Below are 26,451 nucleotides of genomic sequence, written 5' to 3'. Positions count from 1 at the left end.
CTGTACGTAACGAACAAAGTATTTAATAAGGCTATTGCATTCATTCAGATCTCGAATGTCTTCTGCTGGTGTTCCCTTTATTTTTTTGAGCAGTATACCATTAATGTTATGTAATGTTCAATACGTTGTCTTGACACGTTTTGTTTTTATATATGTGATTGTTTTTTGTGTTGTTTTTAAAGACAAACTGTTTCATAAAAAGTATTTTTAAAAAAACACCAGCCAAAGACACTGAAGCTGGGAAGGGGTACGGGGGCTCTGAGAAATCTTCCCCCCCCTCCCCATTCTCAAAAGCTTTGGTAAGGGAACACAGATGCAAGAAAATCACAATGTACTTAACCTGTAATCAGTTACTAACCGAAGCTGCAATGTTTGCTATATATACATATATATATAGTAACTGAAAGCACCGCCTGGCAACAGAGCGATTCTTGCCTTTTTGAACTAAAAGAGCGGGCAAAGGGCCGTAGTGCGTCCCGCCTCTCTCCAGGCAGGAAGGCGGAGCCAGTTGACTGAAGCCCGCAGCTGAAGGCAGGGCGGCAGAGCCTGGGAAGCAGCAGGAAAAGGGGTGGGTGGGGGTGGTAGCGTTTTGGTTCGGCGGTAGCAACCGGCACCAACATGTCTCACGCTTCTCCGCTCTCGAAACCGTCCAACCCGAGCAACCCCCGAGTCTTTTTCGATGTGGACGTTGGGGGTGAACGAGGTGCGGGTGGCAGGGGAGAAGGCGGGGTGGCCACGCGCGTTCGGAGGTTGGCAGGTGGGGCTGGCAACGGGGTGGCCGTGCCGCATCGGAGCCTCGGGCAGGAGGAATGCCTGCGCCCCAGTCTTCGGGCGAGGCGCGGCGCCTCTGAGGAAATAGCGGTAAACGGGGAGGGCCTTTTCGACGGGACGGGCTCCGAGCAGAGGCCGGGGGGGGGGGCGCGGGGGTGGTGGTGTTTGTGTGCGCGCGCGCTGCTGTCCAGGGTTCTCCGCCGGAGGACAAGTTGGGTGGTTCCAGCGCCCCCGCGTTTTCTTTTGTAATGCGTCCCACGCCCCGCACCCCGTTGCCGCGACAGAAGTCTCTCGAAGCCCTCCGCCTCGGAACTCAACGCTGGAGGCCGCTGTGTTCCTTGTGGTAATATCACAGCGGCCGAAGCTTTGGATGAGGGGCTCCCCCCTTCTCCCATTGCAAAAGCCCCTTACACAACTAGGGAGAATTCCCACAACATGAGGGCGCTCTTCTCTCACCGCTGAAACCTGAAGTGGTGTGGTCAGATGAAGCTTTCACATTGAGTTCTCGCTGTATATAAACTGGCTTTGATAGCCTTAAGAAAAGGAATGTGCTGTGATTTTATGCTTTTGTGGCCCGAAGGTTAATGCTCTGCAGAACTATTGTAAAATATATCTTCCATTCAATCAGTAAATCACAGATCAATCTCACTTGTGTATTTGGAAGTACCATAAATCCCACTGAAGTCAGATGCTGTAGATTTAGGTTAGTGTTGTCTCTTAGCTTAATAATTTATATCAGTGCCAATGATTCTAATTTTTGAGCAAATTCATATTGAAATACGACAACTATCAAAACATAAGCTCCTTCACCACCCTACACTTACTTGTTTTGTTAAGCCAAACTTTAGAAGACAGCTAGAAATAACATAAACAATTTTAATTATTTTACTACTTTTCTGTAGAAATCCATAATACTATCATCTTATGTAAAAAAAATAAATTCCAAATAAGTATTTGAAATTTCTATCATTAAAGTGTATCACAACATTGAAAGGTACCACAATAAAATTTCATAATAAGGAATATACTAATTGCATCCAGTATAACCTACATCATGACTGTATGAAACCCTGTATCGCAGTCATCAAGAATCAAGGTTACTGTTTTAATAACATTCTGAATAAAAATAGTATTTAAAATTAATATTAGTATTATCTGCCTCTCAGATGTACTAATTAAAATGAAAATCTAAATATTGTTAAAAAAAACTACAGGTATTCCTTCACTTACAACTACAATTAGGATTAGAATTTCTGTTGTTAAATGAGTTGCACCCAATTTTATCAGCCTTTTTTGCAAGTTAACAAATCACTGCAGTTGTTAAGTGCATCATTGCAGATGTTAAGTGAATCTGGCTTCGCCCATTGACTTTATTTGTCAGAAACTGGTTGGAAAAGGAGAAAATGGTGATCATATGACCCCAGAGCATTGTAAACATCGTAAATAAATGCTTCCCAAGGGTCCAAATTTTGATCACATGGCTGCAGGAATGCTATTACAATCCTAAATGCAAGGACCAGTTGTAAGTTACTTTTTTCTGTGCCATTGTAACATTGAAGGTTTGCTAAACAAATAGTTATAAGAGTATCTAATATGCTGGTCAGGTTTTTATCAACAGTAGACCGTGGTTATTACTGAAATCTAGTGGCAACAATGGATTTTAGATTATGTGTATTTGAATGTAGGTAAAACAGTTATAGTCTCACATATAGTGAAAATCTGCATTGCTTGGTCTGGAATAATAATTAAATATTTGGCAGGTGAAACATCAGTTCAGGAACCCTTTATACATTTAAAGTTGTATTAATACTGGCAGAATTCAGTGAGTGAATTGAGTCCTAGATTTATTGAAAGAATGGTGGGATACACATTGCTAAAATAAATACAGCTACAGATTTCTCTCATTTCAGTTGGTCGAATGGTATTAGAACTGTTTGCAGATATTGTACCTAAAACTGCAGAAAACTTTCGTGCATTGTGTACTGGAGAAAAAGGTATTGGGCCTACAACTGGAAAGCCTCTTCATTATAAAGGATGTCCTTTCCATAGAAGTAAGTACTTATTCTTGAGTATGTTTAGGGAGAGATGAAAGGAATTAATTTGGAAATTAGACAAAAATAGAATTAGGTGCCTCTGCATAAAAAGAAGTGCTTACTACAATTGATATAATTCACCCTCAAAACAAAATTTCTGGAGCATGAGTGTTTTGTTTTGTTTTGATCTTGGAATACCTTATTTCGGAGTTGTTCCCTATGATCAGAACACTAAAAATACTGTTTGAAATGCCATGTATTTTGTTCCTATCAGTTTTGTTTCATGCTTAGAACATTTCCATACCCCTTATCAATTTAGTTTGCTAAAATGCTGATTTGCAGAGAGAGAGAGATGTTTTAAAAAAACAGCCAGTAATGGAAAAAAGGCAGTTGATTTTAGATAATTGAGATCTGTTTCAGCTTTTTCACTTTGGTTCTATTGTAGTTATCAAGGCATTTATGATCCAGGGTGGAGATTTTTCAAATCAGAATGGAACAGGTGGAGAAAGTATATATGGAGAAAAGTTTGAAGATGAAAATTTTCATTATAAGGTAATAGGTTTTATAATTAAAATTTCCAGTTGTCACAATTCTGCTAATTAATTTTGGATCTGAAGGAAAACCAAAGACCATATATAAAGCCCTTCAAAAAGGTAGAAATCAGGGAGAAACACAGCTCCTCATACCTTCCAAAGTTTTTGTTCTTTTTTCCAAATCTGCTTTAAGAAGATTTCTATTAAAATAAAAGGAAGAAATAATTAAATATATTTATTTACACCAGGCTCTGCTTGGAGCAGATTTAGGGGTCAGATCTTACCTTTAATGATCTGCTTAAATGTTACCTTTCATGTAGGATACTGGGATTTCTGAGAATAAATCTCTTGAGTGCTAACTCTTATTCTGCAGTGAGAAAATCCAATGTATAAATGCTTTTATTTTTATCAACATACAGCATTTACATTGTATTTATGTGTAGATATATTCTATAGTGTAAATAGAACAGTTTTTGCTAAAGAACAAGTTTCAGCTATCTTTATTAAGTGAGGAGAGCATTTCAATTAATTGTATCTCAAATTCTTACATAACTATTAAGATATGGAAATATTTGTCTTTGAAATGTCACAATCTCATGATTGATCCTACTTTTAACTTTATTATTGTATATGTATACATTTTATATATGGGTATGCAACTTTTTGACTGGATGAAAGGTTTTCTTAGTTGTGTATTCCAAATATACAATATTGTAAATTAATAAGTAAATACAAATTAGTAAATTAGATAAGATTTTCAATTTACCAATGTATTATTCTCATGAGAACAATATTGTTTTATTTAGCATGATAAACCAGGTTTGCTCAGCATGGCAAATGCAGGATGCAATACAAATGGTTCACAGTTCTTTATCACAACTGTGCCCACCCCTCACCTTGATTGGAAACATGTGGTCTTTGGGCAAGTGATCAAGGGCATGGGTGTTGTAAAACTTCTAGAAAATGTTGAAGTAATAGAAGAAAAACCTGTCAAGGTAAGCTAAAATCGTTGGGGTATATTTTTCACATTATAAAATATTAAGATAATTGTTTTCATTCCTTTTAAAAATATGAGTTAAATTATTCAATAATGAAATTTGTTTGCTTTGATGGTAATTATCTTTTCTACTTATATAGAATAATTTTAACAAATAATTGCTGGGTACCTCCAGATGTTTAATTTCAATTCTAGCATACTGGAACAAATTGGTTAGGGTTGCTGGGATAGGTAGTAAAGCGAGAATTAAGAGAATAGCTTTTTCCCTACCCATTTTAGAGTAAATAGGTTGCAGTTTAACTACTAACATTCAAGACAGTTGTGATTATTTTTACTTTTCTGAAAAATGAAACAGGTTGCCATTGAAAAAGTTGCATTTTATATATTTCTTTTATAGTTGTGCATTATTGCAGAATGTGGAGAGCTAAAAGAAGGGGAAAACTGGGAAATCTCTCCCATGGATTGTTCTGGAGATACTCATGCTGACTTTCCTGAAGATTCTGACATAGATTTAAAGGAAGTAAGTGTTTCATTTATTTCCTATGTTAATATTAAAGAAGCTTAGTTAAAAGTTCACTTTAAATTATATTATTGATCTTTTTAAAGTAGAAAACATGTAACACAAATTTGTCCTAGTCTTGTTTTCTATCTTGGCATTCTGCAGTTTCCAAAGCTTTTATAGCTAAATTGAGTATTCTGTTTATACTTCTGACATGTTGCTTCATTGCAACTTTTAACACTCAATTCAATTATATCCAATAGCGTGTGGGAAACTGCTTTCAATTCTTTATGGAACAAAATGAAGTGATATGCTACTATGCTCAGTGCATTTGCTTCTTTTTTTGTAGGTTGACAAGATTGTGGCTGTAGCTGAAGATGTAAAAAATATAGGCAATTCTTTCTTCAAATCACAAAATTGGGCAATGGCAGTCAAGAAATATAGCAAGTCTTTGAGGTAAAATTATTTACTGTCCTTAAAAATATACTCTACCAAGGACTTTCAGATCTGAACTGCAAACATCAGATGACTACTGATAGGCAGCAAAGAGATATAGAAAATGTAATCTATTTGGTGCCATCTAGTGATCACTCAGATTTTTGCAGTCCAGATTTGGTAACCTTAGGTTAATTTGCTATGTACACACATTTTTTTATTAGAAAGTGAAATTGTGAATAGACAAAGTAGCCCTATTCTCATTTTTAATACATTCATAATCCCTGAAATAATGCCATTAAAAAATCTGTAATTTCTGCAAAAATGTGAGAAGAGTGTATTGGAAGGGTTTAAAAGAAGTAAAAAAAAGTCAAAGGAAATTCCCCAGGCCCCATTTATTTGTAAAATTTTACTGCACTTGCTTTGCACATTGCAATATTTGACACTAGATTTTTTTAAAAATTCAATAAAATGGGGGGAAGGAATGGGGAAAGACAACTAATTTAATTGAGACCAAATTATTTAAATTTAGGTCCTGTTTAAATGATCTTAAGGATTTGCTTTAGTATTTAGTGAAACTTGACTTAATCAGCTCATGCTTGCCCAAACTCTGTGATTGATTAATATGCATAATACTGTTTCATCCACATATAGCATGGCTTCTTAATCAGAATTGATAACTTTCCTCTGGTAAAGAGTCTTATCTAGAGTATCAAACATTCCCAGTTAATACTATCTCATGTTTAAAGTTACTGATTTCAAATGCCATTCCATCCTATGCTAACTATGCTTTAGTTGTCAACTGGGAAATAAAGAATGTGGGCTAAAATAATACTGCATATATTTACTAGCTGAATGGCACAGGATGTTGTGCAAGCACATTGTTTAACATACACAGGTAATCTTCAGTTTAGGACCAAAATTGAGCCCAAAATTTCTGTTGCTAAGCAAAACATTTGTTAAATGAGTTTTGCCCCATTTTATGACCTTTCTTGCTACAGTTAAGAGAATCACTAAAGCTGTTATTAATACAGTTGTTAAGTGAATTTGGCTTGCCCGTTGATTTTGCTTGTCAGAAGGTCTCAAAAGGTGATCACATGATCCCAGGACACTGCAACTATCAAAAATACGTTGCCAATTGTCTGAATTTTGATCATGTGACCATGGAAATGCTGCAATGGTCGTAATTTTGAAAAGTCATGTCACTTCAGTGCTGTTGTAATTTCGTTCACTAAATGAACTGTTGTAAGTAAAGGACTCTAGTAATTAAATCTGGTTTAATTTGCAAATTATTGATTCAGTATTGCTAGTTGATAAATTAGTTATACAGGGGGTCTTTTTAGCTACAATATATCCTGACTAAATGGTCACAAGAGGGAGGGACACTGTAAAGATTGCTGCTGTTTCATTTAGATAAAATTGACTCATGCAGCAATGCCAGTGTTAATCTGTCATGTGTTATTGTCAGGTGCAGAAATTTAGAAGTGAGTGTATGTGTTGGTCAGAAAATGAATATACTTTTTTTTACTACCATTTTTTACTGTTGTATTTGTGAATGGTCACATCAAAGGTAGTTGCTAAGTGAGGACTACTGTGCTGTAAAATCCCCATCTTATTTAATACAGGTACATTGACGCTTCAAAAGCTCTGGCACAGGAAGAAAGTGCAAAGCTGAATTCAGTAGCATTGACATGTTATCTTAATACTGCTGCATGTAAACTGAAATTATTGGAATGGCAGGATGCAATTGAAAACTGTGCTAAGGTAAATATTTTTCCATAAGATAAGTTCTGTAGCTTTCCATGAAGCCACAAATCTCTTAAAATAATTTATCAAATTCTTGCATCAAGGCTGTTTTATAGCAAATCAACGTAAAATCAATTCAGAGCATCCATATGTGCCCATGCCACCATATAGGAGTCACATCTTTACATCAGTCCCATCTTTTCTTGGTATTATATGACTATTACTGCCAAAGGTGAGGAATATATACAGCTTTTTAGAGGAGCTCCTGGCAGGTGTGTCATATTCATAGTTCCAGTCAGTTTTTCTCTTTGAATCTAAATTGTTGCATATCCCAGTATCTTATTCAAATGTTTGTACTACATATTTAAAAATTGAGATTATAATCTTAGTTTGCCTGTAGTATGATTTGTAAAAAAAAAAAAAACCTATGTAAATAATCAATATTCAAACAATCAAACACTACACAATCAATAATAATCATAGAATACTTATGCAAATATAGTACACCCTCAATTTAGGAAAGTGATAGGGTAGAAAGATTCTCTTAAGCAGAATATTATATCCAAATGAAAGTTTACACGTGTGTAATATGTGAATGGAACTTTATACATTTTATACATGGATAAAGTAGCAAATAAAAATTTAAATCTGCACAAAGGCTTACTATACAGTATACAGATTTTATCTGTTGCATCTGAAGTCTACTAAACCATGATCCATTAAATTACAGTATGTCCAGAACAATTAAACCCCAAATTGATTACTTTTGGAAAAGGTAATGTTAATTCCAAATGTCATAAATTCAGATATATGCAATTGACATTTTTATAATTTTGTAATTTATGTCCGTTTATATAAATTTACACAGTTGTTAGAATAACATCAATTATGTAATTACACCAATGATGTAAATTGCTGTTTCAGAAACAGAGGACCTGGCGTCTACCATTTAGTCTGTTATAGCCAAGTTTGTTTAATGAGCATTCAGAAAATTGGAGTTTTAGTGTACAGATGGCACCATCCAGATGGTGGATGTTAGTGATTTAGACTATGTGTTTTAGATTTCATTTTCCATTAGTTTGAATTGATTGGATCCAATTGACTATGGATTACGATCCAGATTACAGAACTAGAAAATTTAGTTTCCTAAATCCTGATTGAATTTGTTTACATAAAACACCTAAATCAAGTCTTAATAGCTAGAAATGGATTTTATTGGCAAAAAAATATTATAACTAATGTTCTCACTTTATAGGCTCTGGCCATAGATCCCACAAATACTAAAGCACTTTATAGAAAGGCCCAAGCTTGGGAAGGAACGAAAGATTATGATAAGGCATTGGTAAGTATAAACATTTTTCTCATTAATATTGCAATAAACATATTTTTATCACTTTATTACTTTATAAGTAATTCAAGGTAGAAAACATATCTGATACTCTTTCCTACTCCTATTTTTCCCACAACAACCCTGTGAAGTAGATTGAGCTGAGAGAAAGTGACTGGCAGTCAACTTTCATGCCTAAAGTGGGATTAAAACTGTCTTCCGATTTCTAGGCCAATCACCATACAAATTGGCTCTCTCATTTACATATTGCTCAATTTTTTATTTAACTTTACAGGTTGAGCTTCAGAAGGCTCAAGACATAGCACCTCAGGATAAAGGTAACTATCAGATTGTCTTCAGTGATGAATTGGACGATTGCTATTGATGACTAAAAACATCTAGGATGCTTAAACTAGCATCACAGTATTGATGTAAGAGGTCAGGGAAAGATGGAATGTGCATGCTAGATTATCCAGAACTATCCTTGCTATTCCCTGCTCCTATACTGTGGCATTTTGAACTGTTTATAAAAAGTGAGTGGATTGTAAATTGAAATGCATATTGTATGGTTTTGAATTAGCATGGTGTGGAAATCTTTGGTTTAAACCACAATTTATAAACATATTTTCCTTAAACAAAGGTTGAAGTAACACAATTTTCTGAATATTTGCATTAGTATATTGCTTATGAAAAAAATCATGTTGTATATACACATTCACAGTGACATTAAATGTGTGATCTTTTTTTTTTCATCCACAGCCATCCGAATGGAAGTACAGAAAGTCAAGCAGAAAATAAAAAATGAGAAGGAAAAAGAGAGGGCAGCATATGCAAAAATGTTTGCATGAATACAGTTTTTCTGTCTGTTTATACAGAAGGAGGCAGGATTAATGTGAGTCATTATGGCAGCATGCTTACATCTTTCATTTTATATATTTACATTTTGGATTTTAAAATAACACTTTAAAAAACTTGTTAAGCTCAGCATAAAAACACTTGTGTATTTTAGCTTAAAATATAAAAAACTACAAAATAAAACCTCAGAATGATGCTGCAAAGAGCTTGTACAAATTCAGTGATATAACTACCATTTTACATGTTCCAGATTGTCTCCCTTCAATTCTTCTGGTAACTTTCATTATTAATGCAAAGTGTAATTTGTTACAGAAGTTGAAGAAATAAACAAAATTTCTAACTCAAATAGAGAATACTTTATTACATTTTATTATAACAAAATGAATTCATACCAGAGGTAGTGTTGCTCTATTCATTTTTTTTTGTAAAATAACTGAAATATTCTCCAGATTAGTCTTGAAAGATGTATTTCCCTTGAAACAGCCATCAAGAAAAATACAATAGTTACAGATATTATAAATATCCTGTATTCTGGATTACATCCATTATTAGTATGACAATATATAGAATAATCAGAATAAAATTAGATCAGGGTGTATTCAAACTTGTCTTACCCAGGTATTTTCTGAATAGAAAAAATACATTCATAAAGCTTGTCTACTTACTAATTAAGGCACCAACACATTCAGGCTGCCGAACACTAACCTCAAAAAGGATGTGTCCAGTTCTATTCAGCCTGGTTACAGTGTAACACTTTAAAACACTGACCTCTAAGAAGTGTCCACTGATGATAAACCCCACAGGTTAAATAGTGGCGCTTTTTTTTTTTTTTTGCATCGATTTTTGAGGTGGGGGGGGTAGGAATTTAATTTATAGAAAAGGTCAAAAGAGAACATCCATTTTTATATTTGAGTGAAATATTAAAGATCATCCAAGATCCATTCTGCTGCTGAGCTTTAGTACTGTAGCATGATCTGAGGACGTGTGGCCTGTAGATTACTCTAGCCTTCATAGAGAATGGGCCCCTTAGACCACATAACATGTACAATAGCAAATCCTGAGCTGTATCATTTTGTAGCATTGCCCACATATTTTAAAAAATGGATTTAAACTACATTCCATTATAAGCTGGTCCTCCTCCACCTTCTGGTACAACCCAGTTAATATTCTGGCTGGGATCTTTAATATCACATGTTTTACAATGGACACAGTTCTGAGCATTTATCTGTAACCGCAATCCTTCTCCACTTTCCACAGGAACATATTCATAAACTCCTGAAAAATAGAAATGTAATTTTAGTTCAAGAGACAATAGAACTCAATCAGAAAACCTCTTATCAATGAGGAAAAAAATCACATTATTTGTCAGGACAATTAGAAAGCAGAGTGAAGTTGTCTGTTTAAATCCTTTGCTTCTCCCAAAATTGGTAGTTACCTGCTGGGCAGAATCGCTGCTCAGGTCCATCATATATAGCTAGGTTATGGTTGACAGGAATACTATCATCTTTCAAAGTTAAATGAGGAGGCTGGTCATGTTCATGATTTGTACCACTCAAAGCTACTGATGAAAGCAAATCAAAACTGACTTTTCCATCGGGTTTTGGATATTCAATAGGTGTACAATCTTTGGCTGGCTTTAACTGTTTTGCATCTGTTCCTGAAATAATAACAGCATGGGGAAAAAACTGATAAAAAGAACTGAAAAAGTTTAGTACACATGGGTGACAGTATAAAAAAGCATTTAGTGAGCTGAAAGAAATGCCATTTTAAATAGCTTTGTTGTCTTTGAACACTTGGCATACTTGAGATATTTAAAAAGCAAAGACAGCTTGATTTTAGTCACAGTAATCATGGACAAATGTTTATGTTCTCTACCCTCCCATGCACAATCACATTGGAACCGATTCTTTGTCAGACTTTATATGCAGATTTGTAAATCATTATATTTAGCATTGGCTGCCGTTGTATATCATGCTAAACATAATAATTAAAACATCTGCCAAATTAAAATATCCAGGTTCTATTTATGCAAATCATTAAAAGCTTTTCATCACATAGAATAATGATTATTACAAGCATGAATGTCTTTCTAGATACAACTACGCAAAGTTCATGAAAGGGAGATTTATCAATGATTGCCAGTCATTGCACTAGAAGGAATACACAGACACCATGCTTCTAATATTTATGCCCTGTTTATGAATCATAGGTGGCTTACAGAATCACAGACTATATGGAACATGATGGTCAAAACCAAACACTTATGAGCCCAATTCATTAATTTTTTAAAAAAATAATTTTGAAAGAAATTATCAACTTGTATGTCAAAAAAGACAAGAGCCTTGGTAGTACAGTGGTCTAAGGCACCCTGTTATTAAGCTGGTTATTAAGACCAGCTGCCTGCAATTACTGCAGGTTCGAATCTCGCCAAGGCTCAAGGTTGACTCAGCCTTCCATCCTTTCTAAGGTAGGTAAATTGAGGACCCAGTTGTGGGGCAATAAGCTGACTTTGTATAAATATACAAAAGAATGAAGGCTATTGCTTAGCGCATTGTAAGCCGCCCTGAGTCTCCGGAGAAGGGCGGCATATAAATCAAATTTAAAAAACAAAAAACAAAAAAAAACAAAGCAAAGGTTTTATCAATTTACCTCCATGCTTTAGAGTCCAAGGTTCAAATCCCCTTAGTATCCAATAGAAAATACCAGTGTAAATCATTCCTCCATATACACCCAAGATTCCATGACAGGAGGGGCGAATATTCCTGACTCCATATATCTCTTTCCACACCCATGATTTTTTCAGATTTTCTTCATATTCAGGCACATGAAGGCCTAAGAATAAACAACTAATTATTAAAAGGCTTTGCAATTTTTTCTTTAAAAAACCTCTAGTGCTGTAGTTTTTCTTTTTCATAGAGATCAACTTTTTCATAGTATAACTATTTTTACTCTGGGAAAATGTAAACTTAAACTACAATGGACATTGGAAAAAGATTAGGATAATACTAATGTAACCTAGGACAGGATCATAACTATGGTATCATGATGCAATGAACTCCTGAGCTACCTCTCTAGAAAAGGCAGATAGAAGTCTCCCAGGACTGTAATTCTGGAGAACTCCACTGCCAACCTGTTCATGGAGTCAAAGAGCTTAGGCAGGGAGATTGCTACACAGCATAGAGGCTAGTACAGTACAACAATCCCAAATAAACTCTAGAACTCAATTTAACGAACAGAATTTCACACTAATAATCTGTGGGGCAGTGCCCCCGGAACCTTCCCAAACAATTTTGATGACAACTGCTACCACGACCCTCTCATTTCAGTTGATATCACACATGAATCATAGATGGACACATCTCCCTCTCTGGCTCCAGGCAGGGTTCAGTGATACATGCTGGATCAGCCGTCTCATCCACAGTCAAATAGGAGGTGATCGTGACTTTAGTATGGACTGACCTGGCATTTAGCAGCAGCACCCAAAAGCCCAGGGTATTGAAAATATTGGTATGCTCACATATGTTTAAAAGGAAAAGGCTTATATATGGTGTACTTTTTCACATTATCTGAATTTATTTGCTTTTAAGTGCACCGCCTAAATTTTATATATCTGCAGTATGACACAGATTAAAGCAATAAACTAATGATAAGTAGACTTTCCTGAATTGCCAAAAGTACATATAGTCTCATCATAGCCCTCTTACCTATTGTTTTTGATTGGAGATTTTCGTTGATTAGTTGATTGAAAATGGCTTCTGAAGCCAGCATTCCACTTTTCATAGCAGTGTGTGTACCTTTAATCTTGGGAACATTCATGAAACCTGGGCTACATCCAATAAGAAGCCCACCAGGAAACGTAAGTTTGGGTATGGACTAAATATGAAAAAAACACATGCTATTAAGAGGATTTTGCTATTAAGAGGATCATTTATAATATTAAATATTTTTGGAACTGAAACAATTTACTTTTTTCTATATGTCAATTTAAGCAATTAACATCTTGATCAATTAGTATATTACCAAGTTTGTTTTCCCACCCACCCCCCAAATCCAAGAAAGTAACCTTAAATCACTATTACCTGATAACCCCCTTCATTAAGAGCTCGGGCACCATAAGCAATCCTCTTTCCTCCCTCAAAAGTAGGTTGAACACTAGGGTGATGCTTCCACCTCTGAAATTCCTTAAATGGGCTCAAAAATGGGTTTTGATAATCTAAACCAACCTACAAAGACATGCAAGTAAAATCCAAAATAAACCTGTTTCATTCAAAAAATTACTTGAACACATCCTTGTATTAATTGATGAATATGCATACCTCACTTTGGGATACAAAGATACATTTTATAGCAATAGAATTAATTTTTTGTGATTCTCACATTGACCTTTTGGTAATTAATACAAGTTGACATATAATGACCCCATGATGCATAATTTACAATGAATCTAGCCTTTGAAAATCAGGTATCATAAATATAGAAGTCAAACCGGAATTTTTCTTACTGGGAATTATAGAAAGAAAATATAAGAAAGATACAAATTATTTATTACTGCATATACTCACAGCGGCACAAATAGCCTTTGCTCAAAAATGGAAAGTGAAAGATATTCCAACTGAAGAGGAAATATTACTGAAAATCTTTCTGTGCAGTAATGGACAGACTCACTTTGGAACTCAAGGATAAAAGTGAAACAAAATCTGGGAACAATTTTATGATTGGATAGATAACAAGAGGGTAGCCAAGACAAATGTATAGTGTTAAAAATATAGATGTTATTATAGATAAATGTATGTTTAAGAACTATATGTTTATATGAGAACTAATATTATTGTAAAGTAATGGAAGATGTTTGGAACCAGTGATGTCATATCTGTGTCCAATTTTTTTTAAATTTTGTATTATTAATAAAACTTAAAGAAAGAAAAAATCAGGTATCATTTGATGGATCATCCATTAAGGCCTCTCATATGCAGCTGATTTCAAGGACAAACTGAACCTTGTATTTCTGGTCATTTTTCAAAATCTATGTCAACATATTTTAAGTTTTATTCAATTTAAAACATTTCAATACTGCAAGGTAAGTTATGATGAATATAATTTAACATGCAATATATTTTCACAATATAATTTGTTTCTGAGAAGAAAGTCAACTGGACTGAAATAGTTATATGTATATCCAAAAGAAAGAAAAACTTTTATGAAGGGAAAGTGTTCAAACAGCATATTACGACATGGTTTACAAATCACAATAACTAAACCTAAACTCACATTACATTGTGTCTTAAGTGTGTTGTGTGAACCACATCATCATAGCTGAACCGCTGAGCACCATCTATGAAGTATCTTTTAGAATGAGCTCCTTGCCTGACATAACGGTCATTAGCAACAGTCATACTTATCTTCAAAAAAGGTGACCCAGGCTTTGTTGAGAACTATAGACCAATCTCCCTTTGTTGCATCACCTGTAGTCATGGAATTCATCATAAACCAATCCAATATCCTCCACTTAGCGACAAATAACCTACTCTCTGATAAGCAATTTGGTTTCAGGAAAATTTGTCATGTAATCTGCAACTGATACACTGCAAAAACATTTGGATCTCAATTTGATCAGGGCAAAGCAATAGATGCAATCTACATAAGACTTCTGCAAAGCCTTTGATTCAGTGGTACATGACAAACTTCTGTTAAAACTAAGTTCTTATGGCATTGCTGGATCTTTGCACAAGTGGATAGCTACATTCCTATCAAACAGGGAACAAGTAATTAAAATTGGAAACGCTATATCAAACCCTGCACCAGTTAACAGTGGTGTTCCAAGACAGCGTTCTAGGACCAACACTTTCTGCTTTATATAAACGACCTTTGTGATCATATTATAAGCAGCTGCGTCCTCTTGCGGACGATGTAGAACTATTTAACACCACAGACAATTCTACCCTACAAAACGACGTAGATTATGTATCTGAATGGCCAAACAATTGGCAATTCCAAATCTCTGCTAACAAATGCTCAGTCCTGCACATTGGCAATAAAAATCAGAACATCAAATACAAGCTGGGCGGAAACCATCTAAAAGTTGATCCACATTCTGTCAAAGACCTAGCAGTACTCATTTCAAAAGATCCAAGCCCCAGAGCTCATTGTAATAACTGCTAAAAAGGCATTAAGAGTTGTCAACCTTATTTTATGAAGTTTTCTCTTTGGTAACACTACACTACTAACTAGGGCATACAAAACCTTTGCCAGACCTATCCTTGAATAGTGCTCACCTGCCTGGAACCCACACTATTTTGGACATTAATACATTAGAGAGGGTCCAGAGGTATTTTACAAGAAGAGTACTCAACTCCTATGCTTGCAATAAAATTCCTTATACCACCAGGCTTGAAATTTTAGGCCTGGATAACCTTGAACTACGGCGTCTACATTCCGACCTAAGCTTAGTACACAAGATTATCTACCATAACGTCCTACCTGTTAATGACTATTTTAACTTCAACCGCAATAACACAAGGGCTATCAATAGATACAAACTAAACGTAATCCGCTTTAATCTTGATTGCAGAAAATACAACTTTGGCAATAGAGCAGTAAATGTCTGGAACTCTACCTGATCCTGTTGTTAGTTTCTCTAACCCCCATACCTTTTACCTTAAACTGTCTACCGTGAACCTTACACGTTTCTTAAGAGGTCCCTAAGGGGGCATGCATAAGCGCACCAGCGTGCCTACTGTGCCTGTCCTATTGTCCTCATTTATATGTACTCATTTTATGTGTTTATGGCTATGTTTTACTTATTTATATCCATTTATTTGTGCCATTTTTTTAATGTGTCCATGTCTATGTCTATACTGATACTTGTTTCCTTGTACTTGTTGACAAAATAAATAAATAAATAAATCATGGTAACAGTGACTGGTTGATTTCTATTTGCGATACTACAGTAACATAGACTTCTGATGTGTAAACCATGGTTCCTAGTTTAGGAACAACCAAAATGTCTACTTAGAAACTGAAATGCTTAAAATGAAGGCTGTACCTTGGAACTGAAGTTTCATTGAAGAAAAAAATATTTCCTCATGTAATAAACATCTATACTGAACAATCATGAGTCAGACATTTAAATATATTTAAAGCATAATACTGAATAAAATGAGTTGCGCGTTACAGACCCAAATGCTTTTATTTAGAACATCTTGCTTCGGTTTGCAAAGAAACTAGTTTTATTTAGACATTAATTTACAACAAATATAGAATACTTACTACAAATCCAACAGCTACTAACGGTTCACCCTCATTTAGATGATAAAGAAATGATCCTCCATATGTATGTCTGTCCAAAGGCCAGCCAACAGTGTGCTCCACTTTTCCTGGTTTCCATTTATTTTCATCAATAAGCCACAGCTAGAATATCAAAATTATATTATGAAGTTCGTAATATACTGCTAAGTACAGCACTGAAAAGTACACCACTGACAATTTTGCATAATGAAAAATTGAGATTAGTGGGGGGAGAAAGCAACCTTGAGTTTTATAAAATTTTAAATAAAAGTTTTGTGTTTAAAACCACAATAATGCATTCACTTTAAAGTGAGCTATCAAATAAGATTACAGGAATTTGATAAATGTGGAAGTTGTGATCAAGTAGGAAATGTGCAAATAGGAAATATGATGTTATTATCATATATTTCAATACTACCTTGAACTAGCAAAGTACCAAACAGTTTCACCTAAAGAAAAATACTTCCTTATGTACTAAACATTACATCTGCAAGATTAATAGAACAAGAATTATGGTTACAAGAAAGGTGTATAATATAGCATACCTCTTTAAGTCCAATGCCATAAGTCTGGGGTTGGCAATTCTCCCTCAGATTATATTTGTTGTACAATTGTTTTGCAAGATGACCATGACAACCTTCTGCAAACATTGTAATTTTGGCATGCAACTCTAAACCTCTCTCAAAAGTACCCTATAACAATAAAACATATAATATTATTATATAGTATATTTTAATTTTATGTATAATCATAAATACACATTTATGTGACATGTTTTCTTTGTGCCGCAGATAGTTTTCCATATTGCTCCAGAAAAATCAGTCACTGCAGGAAGTTTGTGGATGATCATTATCAGAATGAAATGGATTCCAAAATATCCACTCAATAATAATAGAAGTATTTTATGAATTACTGGGCTTTGACTTGAGGTTTGTATTTTGGGCAAATCAAGTGGATATCCTAAAACAACAAACACATAAAATCAGCAATGAATTTGCTGATCTCTGGCACTTGATATTTACTGTCATGGTTTAAAGCCAATATTAAATTAAAAGGCCTAAAGCTGCTCTACAAACTTTGTATTAATAACTTTTTAAAATATTCAAATAACTTTTTACAATAATACCTAATCACTTTTTATAAAATTCAAATGATATCAAGCACATGTGTTACGGTAAACGTGTTAATAAGAAATTTAACATTTACCTTAGGTGCACCATCTTTTTGGATGCCAACATCATTTGTGGCAATTCCTTTCACGCTTCCATCCTCATTGAAAAGAACCTATAATAAGGTCAAATACATATAATTCCAACATAATTATAATTGTTGATTTGCGAAGATTCAGCAGAACTCTTTATTCTTCAAATAATACAAAATACTGATTCATTTCAGATAATATATGAAATGTACTGCAAGTTCAAGTAATTTCATATCTGTATATAAAATACGTTACTACCTCAGCTGCAGCATAGCCTGGATAGACTTCAACACCAAGTGCTTCTGCTTGTTCACCCAACCAGCTCACAAAATGTCCTAGACGAACTATGTAATTCCCATGATTAACCATGGGAAGGCCTAGTTAAGAAAAAAATACATCAGAAATGCTTTTATTATTTAATATAATAGCAAATTAGTTTAAAATTTATCTTTTGCCATTTGAGATGACAAGCAGTCATTGTTTATGGTTTAATTATACAACTGAATAAACAGCCATGCACATTAGTTCACAAGTTGTCATGCAAAAGTATTCTAGGTAGTCCTCATTTAACAACCACTCATTCAGCAACCATTCGAAGTAATGACTGCACCGAATGAGAGGTACTTACAACTCGTTCTTGTAATTGCAGTTGTCACACCCTGCAGTCACATGAGGGCACTTGGCACACAGCTCGCAATTATAATGTTGCACTGTTTCGCAACATGGGACACTGGGGAAGCTGCAGAAGGTTGCAAATGGGGATCATATGACCATGGGATTCTGCAGCTGCATGGGGTTTGCCCAGTGTGAACTGGGACTGCCAGAACTGCTGTTCTCAAGTCAGTGCAGTCACATGATTTTGCAATTACGTCACTTGATGATGGAGTTCCCAGTTCCAATTACCATTGGTAAGCAAGCACTACCTGTAGTAAATTCTTTGCTCTAAACTGAGATATTTATGTTGAAAAAACATCCACCTTGTCACCTGAGAAAAATTCTGATATGCTAGAAATATCAAGTAGATTGACGAATTGTCTTCATTAGTGTTTTATAAATATAGTAATATAACACTGTCAATATAAACACATTACAGATAGTCCTCAACTTACAACAGTTCTTCTGGTGACCATTCAAACTTACAATAGCACTGAAAAAAGTGATTTATGATTGTTTTTCACAAGTCTGTTGCAGCAGCCCACCATCACATTCCAAAATCCAAGTGCTTGGCAAATGACTCATATTTGTGACAGTTGCATGTCCTAAATTCATGTGATCACCTTTTGCAACTTCTGATGAACAAAGTCAATGGGAAAACCAGATTCATTTCACAACTGTATTACTCACTTAATAACTGCAGTGATTCACTTAATAACTGTGGCAAGAAAGCTCATAAAATAGGGCAAAACTCACTTAACAAATGTCTTACTTAGCAACAGAAATTGGGCTCAATTATGGTCATAAATCCAGAACTAGCTGTACTATTTTCTTGAGTAAAGGAAGAATTCAGAGGAATATTTTACATCCCAATTCAAAAAGGCAATTTGCGTTAAAATAGTTTCATATTCAACACTACCTGGAAGAATGGGAACTGGAATTCTATAGTTCTTTGTTAAGATTCCAAATTTGTCTTCTGTTACAGAAGTATGTAGCGGAGCCTTAGGAAAAGAAATGAAATATTATGGTTTTAATGAAGAAATATTCAACTTCTTTAAAATCATTTAAATATTTTGATCATTACAGATATTATTTATTTCATATTTTGTTTAAAATAAAAAGTTATGGAATATAAAAATGCACCTCCTATATGAACAAACAGGAAGATATCAAGCTAAAAAGTCATTTTTATGCTACCACTGAAGATCTACTACTGAAGGTAGTTAGCTAAAAAAATATTGTTATTTGAATTGCACTGATAATTGTTCTCAAATACTTACTTATTCTCAGTATTCAAAATATATTAATCTAATAACCTTCAAATCATTAATCTGTTTTGTAAATAATATTAAATAGAGATGAACTAGAACAAATGGACTTACTCCTCGTTCTTTCCAATCTGGAAAAAGTTCCTCCAAGGCACGAGGCTCAAGACAAGCTCCAGAGAGGGTATGTGCACCAATCTGAGCAGCCTTCTCCACCAGGCATACACGGATTTCTTTGCCATGCTCGCTAGCTAACTGCTTGAGTCGAATAGCTGCAGAAAGTCCTGCAGGACCTGCTCCAACTATAACAACATCAGCTTCTTCTGCAAATCTTTCCATGCTTATCCCTTTCATAGAGGAAAATAAAATCATCAGACATGGTGTTAAATTAAAATAAATTGTTCCATTCTCCTTGATCTAAGACATTAATAGCAAATTCATGCAATGAACTAAAAGAAGATAGATGCATACCAGAACTTTTTTGTCTTGTCTTGCTGGAGAATTATTAAGTGGCTACCTCTATCTATTACAATTGTCCTGCTCAATTTAGCAAAATTTACAGAGTACTGTGTAGGTTCTAAAAGCTTGGTTTATGTTGAATGTAAAAATAAATCATTTACAGACCATAAAACATGTTGCTGGAGGGATCTAGGACAATAACTTAAAGGCTATTAAGATTCATAATTACAGAGTCCACAATACAACTTCAAACAAAATAGATTTACATTTCTGCAAGCCTACGTTTACTTTCATAGTCACAGTGACACACTAATTACTGTAAATGTTTTCTGCCTTATCTACTTAGAAAAATATCATATTGGATTTTTATTCCCTGTATGTCAAAAATAAAGACAAGCTATTAATAAATTAATGCAAAGATATTGTTACATATTTACTACAGATATATAGGATATCCTCCCAAAATAAAGGTAGTCCTCAAGTTACAAACATTTGTTTAATAACTGTTCAAAGTTATCATGGTGCTACAAAAAGTGACTTATGATCTGATCCTGCATTTACTACCGGCACAGGATCCTCACAGTCACATAATCAAAATTTGAGCATTTAGCAACCAGAAGATATTTATTGAGAATCCGGGAATCATATGATTGACATTCATAACTTTCCCAGGGGGCTACTAACAAGCAAACTTCCTCAGTGGAGGAACCTGGATTTGATTAACCACCACATGATTCACTTAACATCAGCGGTTATTCACATAACAACCACAGCAACCAGGTCATAAAATTGGGTGTGATTCAATTAATGATCAAATTGCTTAATGGCAGAAGTTTCAGTCCCAACTGTGGTTGTAAGTTGAGGACAATCTTTATAATTAGCCATAAATTACATACTTCACATATGTTGTGTAATTTTATTTGTTAAACACAATTTACTCTTTCCACTTCTAGGCTACTCTTTGATTATGGAAAAAGTATATATGTATTATTTAAAACATTGCCACTTACCTTCCCACCGTTTGTCTTTCTCTCGGGGGTAAATAGTATAGTGAGTGGTGATACGAGGAACTGTGGAACCAGAAGTCCATCTTGCTGCACATAAAGGTAGAAGACTGTCTTTTCTTGCAGACTTACAGGCATACAGAAGATGAAGTGCTGGAATAAAACAACAACACTTATTTTGTAATTAAATTTTATTTTAATGTTTATTTAGATTGGATAAGTGCTTGAACACTTCACTCTTATATGAGAAAGTATACATGCTGTCTTCTTTTGGCAATCACCAGCATTTCCTTAAACAACCTGGTCATTAAGTAAAATATCACATGAGCATGAGAAGTTTACAGTCTCACTTCTGATACTGCTGGTTAAGCAATGGTATCATACTGAACATTTAACCTGTATCTCATTCTATAATTCATTGATTTCTATTCTATAATTGACCTCTAGATAGCATCTACTGTAGCATACTCTTTAAAATGTATATTGTAAAGAAAAAAGAACTGCTACATTGCTTATGTTGCTTATTACAGTGAACCGTTGGATTTGTTCTTGAGGCCCTTAGTTTGTATCTGGTAAATGACTCACAATGTCATCAGTAAAGGGCTGTAGGTGCTATGGGGTTGCATCAAGCCCAGGGGTGAAATCCAGCAGGTTCTGGAAAACCAGTAGCAGAAATTTTGAGTCGTTCGGAGAACCGGCAAATGCCATCTCTGGCTGGGCCCAGAGTGGGGTGGAAATGGAGATTTTGCAATATCCTCCCCCCAGGAATGGGGTGGGAATGGAGATTTTGCAGCATCCTTCTCCTGCCACGCCCACCAAGCCACACCCACAGAACTGTTAGTAAAAAAAATTGGATTTCATCACTGATCTAGCCTATTTTTTCATTTTTGTTTTTTATGGCCTGTTGTTTAGAATAGAATTCTTTATTGGCCAAGTGTGATTGTTTCATTTCTATTACCGTGTTTCCCCGATATAAGACCTGTCTTATATTTTTTGAACCCTGAAATAAGTGCTTGGCGTTATTGCCATGCGCTCAAAAGCCCGATTGGGCTTATTATCAGGGGATGTCTTATTTTGGGGAAACATGGTAGTTTGAATCTATGTTTTGCCAACCTTCCTCATGCTTCAGCCAATTTTCTTTGCAGCTGAATGCTGTACTTTCTAAGCTATTACTATTAATCTTCTCATTGTTCCTATCACCCATCTCCTCCCACTTATGACTATATGACTGTAACCTTGTTGCTGGTATTCTTAAGATTTATATTGACTGTTTCCCTATGACTATCATGAAGTGTTGTACCTTATGATTCTTGATGAATGTATCTTTTCTTTTATGTACACCGAGAGAGTATGCACCAAGACAAATTCCTTGTGTGTCCAATCACACTTGGCCAATAAAGAATTCTATTCTATTCTAAAGAGTGTGTTTTTCAGATTAACTAAAGATACCATGCAGCACATGCGTACCAACACTTCTGAATTTCTTCTAGTACCCTGGATTGGTTGCAGTACCATTCTTTGTTTCGTTTAGTATTTTGTCATAGATTGAAATCTCTATTATTTGTTAATACATTTGGAAAACTTGAAACTTCCAAAATATTTTGAAGCAAAGTTAAAGATTCTGCATCATAAAGTAGCATTAGTAGTAGTAATGACTGATACTTTTCATTTTGATAGCAATGCTTTATGTTGCTTTTTTGTCAGAAACCCTATATCAAGTACTCCACTGAGGCAGCTAGATTAATTGTTGATATCAGCTATGACAGCCATTTTCTGTTTTTGGACAATTATTTAACTTTATAGACTGGGTGGCTTACAACTACAGGAAATCTTCGACATAAAACCACAATAGGGCTTAGAATTTCTGTTGCTAAGCAAGGCAACTGGTAAATCACACCTGATTTTACAATTTTTTTGCCATAACTGTTAAGTGAATCACTGCCGTTAAGTGAATCACATAGTTGTTAAGCGACTCCACCTTCTACCATTGACTTTGCTTGTCAGAGGCTGGCTGGGAAGGTCATAAATGGTGATCACATCACTCTGGGATGCTGCAATCATTGTAAATACATGTCAGTTGCCAAGTGTCCAAAAGAAACTCATGGGTTGTAAATAGCCCTCAGACTGTGCACTGTCTTGCCTTGTAATTACCTAGAAGAGTAATGACTACATTCCATCCCCACCAACCAGAGGATGCAGCTAGTAGCTTGCAAAAGTGATCATATCCCGTATTTTATTATTTGATGGACGGCAAAAAGAGAGTGCAGCTGGCCAAATAACTACTCTAAGGAGCATTTCTCTTATCATCAGAGGAGAGCTTTAGTCTGCCTACCTCTCAACTTCTTTTTCTTTGCTGGAAAGAAAAGAAAAAGAAGTTGAGCTGTGTTAGCTTGGCCTGGGCATGCCAGGATCAATAACTTTGAAGGGGATAAAAGTAAATTTCAGGGAATGGCACCAAGAAAGCCTGAACAGCAGAACAGCAGATGACACACAAGGAAATCTGCAGGAAGGAATAATACAATAAATAACTGGGAAGCAGCCAAGCAAGGACTAGCTGTCAATTCTCTGTATTCAGCTGTTGGGCAAAAAGGGATAGTGATTGGTTAGATATTCTCTGCATGTCCTAATCTACAATGCTCTTATTTCTAAAAAGGATCTGAACTAAACCAAATAGTATGAAGTAGTTTGAACTGGAATCAGAAGAATTTGAGAATAGAAAGGCTATCATCTTGGAGTTCCTCCAAACAGATTCTTCTCACTAGCACGTTCAAGTTTCATGTTTACTACCTTTAATGCAAGTTTCTGTTTTGCAATTCATTCACCATGTTTACATTATAATAATAATAATAATAATTTTATTTCTATACCGCCCTTCTCCCAAAGGACTCAGGGCGGTGTACAGCCTATTTAAAACACAGACAAAACAACAATATAAAATTTAAAATAATTAAATAAATTGGCTCAGATTTAAAACCCCAAAAAATTTAAATACCCCAATTTAAAACTATTGTCTGGCCTGGCGGAACAACAGGGTCTGCATAGGATCTGCTAATATAGACCACCTTCTGCAACCAATAACCTCCCACCAACCAGCACGCTCCCACAGGGTGGGCCTCCTCAGGGTGCCGTCACTAAAGCAATGTCGACTGGTGGTTCCCAGAGAAAGAGACTTTTCTGTGGGGGCACCTACCCTTTGGAACAGGTTACCCCCAGGGATACGAATGATCCCAGATCTTCGTACTTTCCGTCATGCACTTAAGACCTTTCTATTTCACCAAGCCAGGCTGGCATAAATCTCTTCTAATTGTTCTAAATCTTTATGCTGAAGATTCTTAACCGATGAACCAAATTGGCTTAATCATCTTATATTCACATTTTATATGTATGTTATTTTAACTGTTCACCGCCCTGAGTCCTTCGGGAGAAGGGCGGTATAAAAATTGAATAAATAAATAAATAAATATGTTGTTCCACAAGAAGACTGAGCTGTGTTCAAACAAAACTACATTATTTTGTAAGCCAGTAACCTTTGCCCTGATTTTATTTCTGACCAATAGGGGGGAAAGGAAAAAGAAACTTGAGGTTTGTGAGAATCTTTTCAGAGAAATCCTTTCTGATGGCCACCCAAGCCCCATCCCCAGATGACTGTCATTTTTTTCACCAATTGTTTAATTATTCCCATGGATTTTGGTCTCCCAAGATCAGAACTTTTCCATGTTGTTTGATGCCATTTGAATCAAAACCCCAATTATGCTCACAAGTCTGAGTACGACTTGTACATTAATATTTATTCATTTTATACATTTTATCTATCCACATTTACTGTTGCATACCAGTTTGCCTTTTTTTCCACCGACAGCTGTCAACTATTTCTCCAGAGAATATTTTGGTGATCGGGAGTTGTACCAAACTGGAACCCTACACAGATATTACAAGGAACGTAGCCCAAATAAAAACTGCACATCTTATCTGGAGGAAAAAACATTGGGTTTTGTCTATTTCTAGCCTTGATTCTCACTTTCAGCGGGAGTCGACAACTGCGCTCTGTAACTGAGAACTTCCCTTCCTCCTCCTTTTTCCCGAGCAAACCTACCTTCAACGGGCACAACGATTTTATGTGAATTAAACGATATTCGTTAATAAGGGGGGGAGGAGAGAATAAGAGAAAGAGTTTATATTCTTTTTAAAGTTATATCGCCCTGAATAAAAAAAAAATTGCCAAAATCACAACAGGGGGGAAAGTTTCAAAACCATTATTGCCACTATTCAGAAAACAGATCGAAAAGATTGTTTCACCTTGACGTGAAAGCCCGCAGGTGGGAAGCAGCATGGTGCTGAGTGAGGGTACCTTCAGACAAACCAAAGAAGCAGCAGTTCTCCCTCTGGGATTTCCAAGAGACTCCTTCCTATTGCCTTTAAGGACTTTATCTCGTGTGTGTCCACAGCTCAAGGGAAAATCACAACTGGGCTTCCATTTTCCCTCACTTCTTCGGCTAAAGCAACATACACGCCCCCATATTCACGTCGAAATCGCGGCGCTCGCCACACAGCTCGGAAAATGGAAGTGCCACACAGAGCAAAGAATACATCCATTAAACTACCCTTCCCAGCATGCCCCGCAGGACGGGCCTTCCTGGCGCTTACAAGAAAAACCGTGAAGCGCTTTCTGGGAGGAGTAGTTCGTAAGTGCCTCGGATCATGGTTACCCAAAAAAAAAAAAAACCGAAAGCTCGAGCTATACAGCTGGTAACATAAGGTTGCTTTTTATTTTTATTTAGTGCAATAGGACCAGCTTTCCATTTTAGTCCCGAGAGTAGTGAACCTGCTCAGAGCTTAGGAGCACATTGTCAGAAGTGCTTGGAGTTTTTAACGAGCGTTCAGACCGAGGCACAGCCTCATCATTTTCTAAGGTTTTTTTTTTATTATTATTATTATCTTTAAAGGCGCACTGCGGAGGCCGAGGCGGGTGTAAAAATGCTGCAGTGAGCGTTGATTGGTTGGAGCGCGCTGGGATTTGGTCTACCCCTTCTTTGTAATTTTGCGCAGCGTTTATCCGTAGGAGGGACGCTTCAGTTGCACTGGACGTCACTGGGCAGGTTGTTGGCAACGTCCTCAACTAGAATGGGGGCGTGATTCTGAACTGCCCACGTGCGGCTTTTTTTCCCCCCGATTAGAATTTTTAAGTAAATTAATAACATTTGAACAAAATAAGAGCAACGTATTTTTGTGTCCCGAGCGCTCGGTCCAAATGCATTATGCCAGATTAAAGTCAACCCTGACAGAATACAGTACTTTCCTTCTGTGTAAAAAAAAGCATGTCCTTATTTTGAGGTCAATGCTTGATCTTTAATGTTTTGTTTATCTCTTACCTGACTGAAATATGAAGAA

General features: G+C 35.6%; 2 protein-coding genes across 3 annotated transcripts; one reads left to right on the top strand and one right to left on the bottom strand.

Moving 5' to 3' along the window:
* The first annotated feature begins 492 nt into the window (after nt 1–492).
* Nucleotides 493–9,542, top strand: PPID (peptidylprolyl isomerase D). 2 transcript variants are annotated; one of them, XM_034432857.2, is made up of 10 exons: nt 493–703; nt 2,682–2,822; nt 3,250–3,356; nt 4,144–4,332; nt 4,732–4,854; nt 5,183–5,289; nt 6,894–7,032; nt 8,270–8,356; nt 8,637–8,679; nt 9,101–9,542. In XM_034432857.2, exons 1-10 carry the CDS (start codon nt 619–621, stop codon nt 9,187–9,189), a joined length of 1,110 nt encoding a protein of 369 aa, XP_034288748.2. In that variant the 5' UTR covers nt 493–618; the 3' UTR covers nt 9,190–9,542. The 2 variants fall into 2 exon arrangements, with proteins under 2 accessions (XP_034288748.2, XP_034288749.2); XM_034432858.3 differs by having other exon boundaries at nt 670–861.
* ETFDH (electron transfer flavoprotein dehydrogenase) lies at nt 9,538–26,221 on the bottom strand. The gene is made up of 13 exons (XM_034432856.3): nt 25,360–26,221; nt 21,070–21,216; nt 19,718–19,947; nt 19,255–19,336; nt 17,940–18,058; nt 17,687–17,764; nt 17,026–17,172; nt 16,463–16,603; nt 13,276–13,419; nt 12,901–13,069; nt 11,846–12,028; nt 10,632–10,853; nt 9,538–10,471 (listed from the first exon to the last, which is right to left on the bottom strand). Exons 1-13 carry the CDS (start codon nt 25,391–25,393, stop codon nt 10,308–10,310), a joined length of 1,860 nt encoding a protein of 619 aa, XP_034288747.1. The 5' UTR covers nt 25,394–26,221; the 3' UTR covers nt 9,538–10,307.
* Between the last annotated feature and the right edge of the window lie 230 nt (nt 26,222–26,451).

Source organism: Pantherophis guttatus, chromosome 8 (genome assembly GCF_059756535.1).
Source record: "Pantherophis guttatus breed Tessera chromosome 8, ASM5975653v1, whole genome shotgun sequence".
Taxonomy (NCBI): domain Eukaryota; kingdom Metazoa; phylum Chordata; class Lepidosauria; order Squamata; family Colubridae; genus Pantherophis; species Pantherophis guttatus.
Note: the sequence above shows the minus strand (reverse complement) of the source record. Positions and strands in the feature narration are given on the sequence as shown.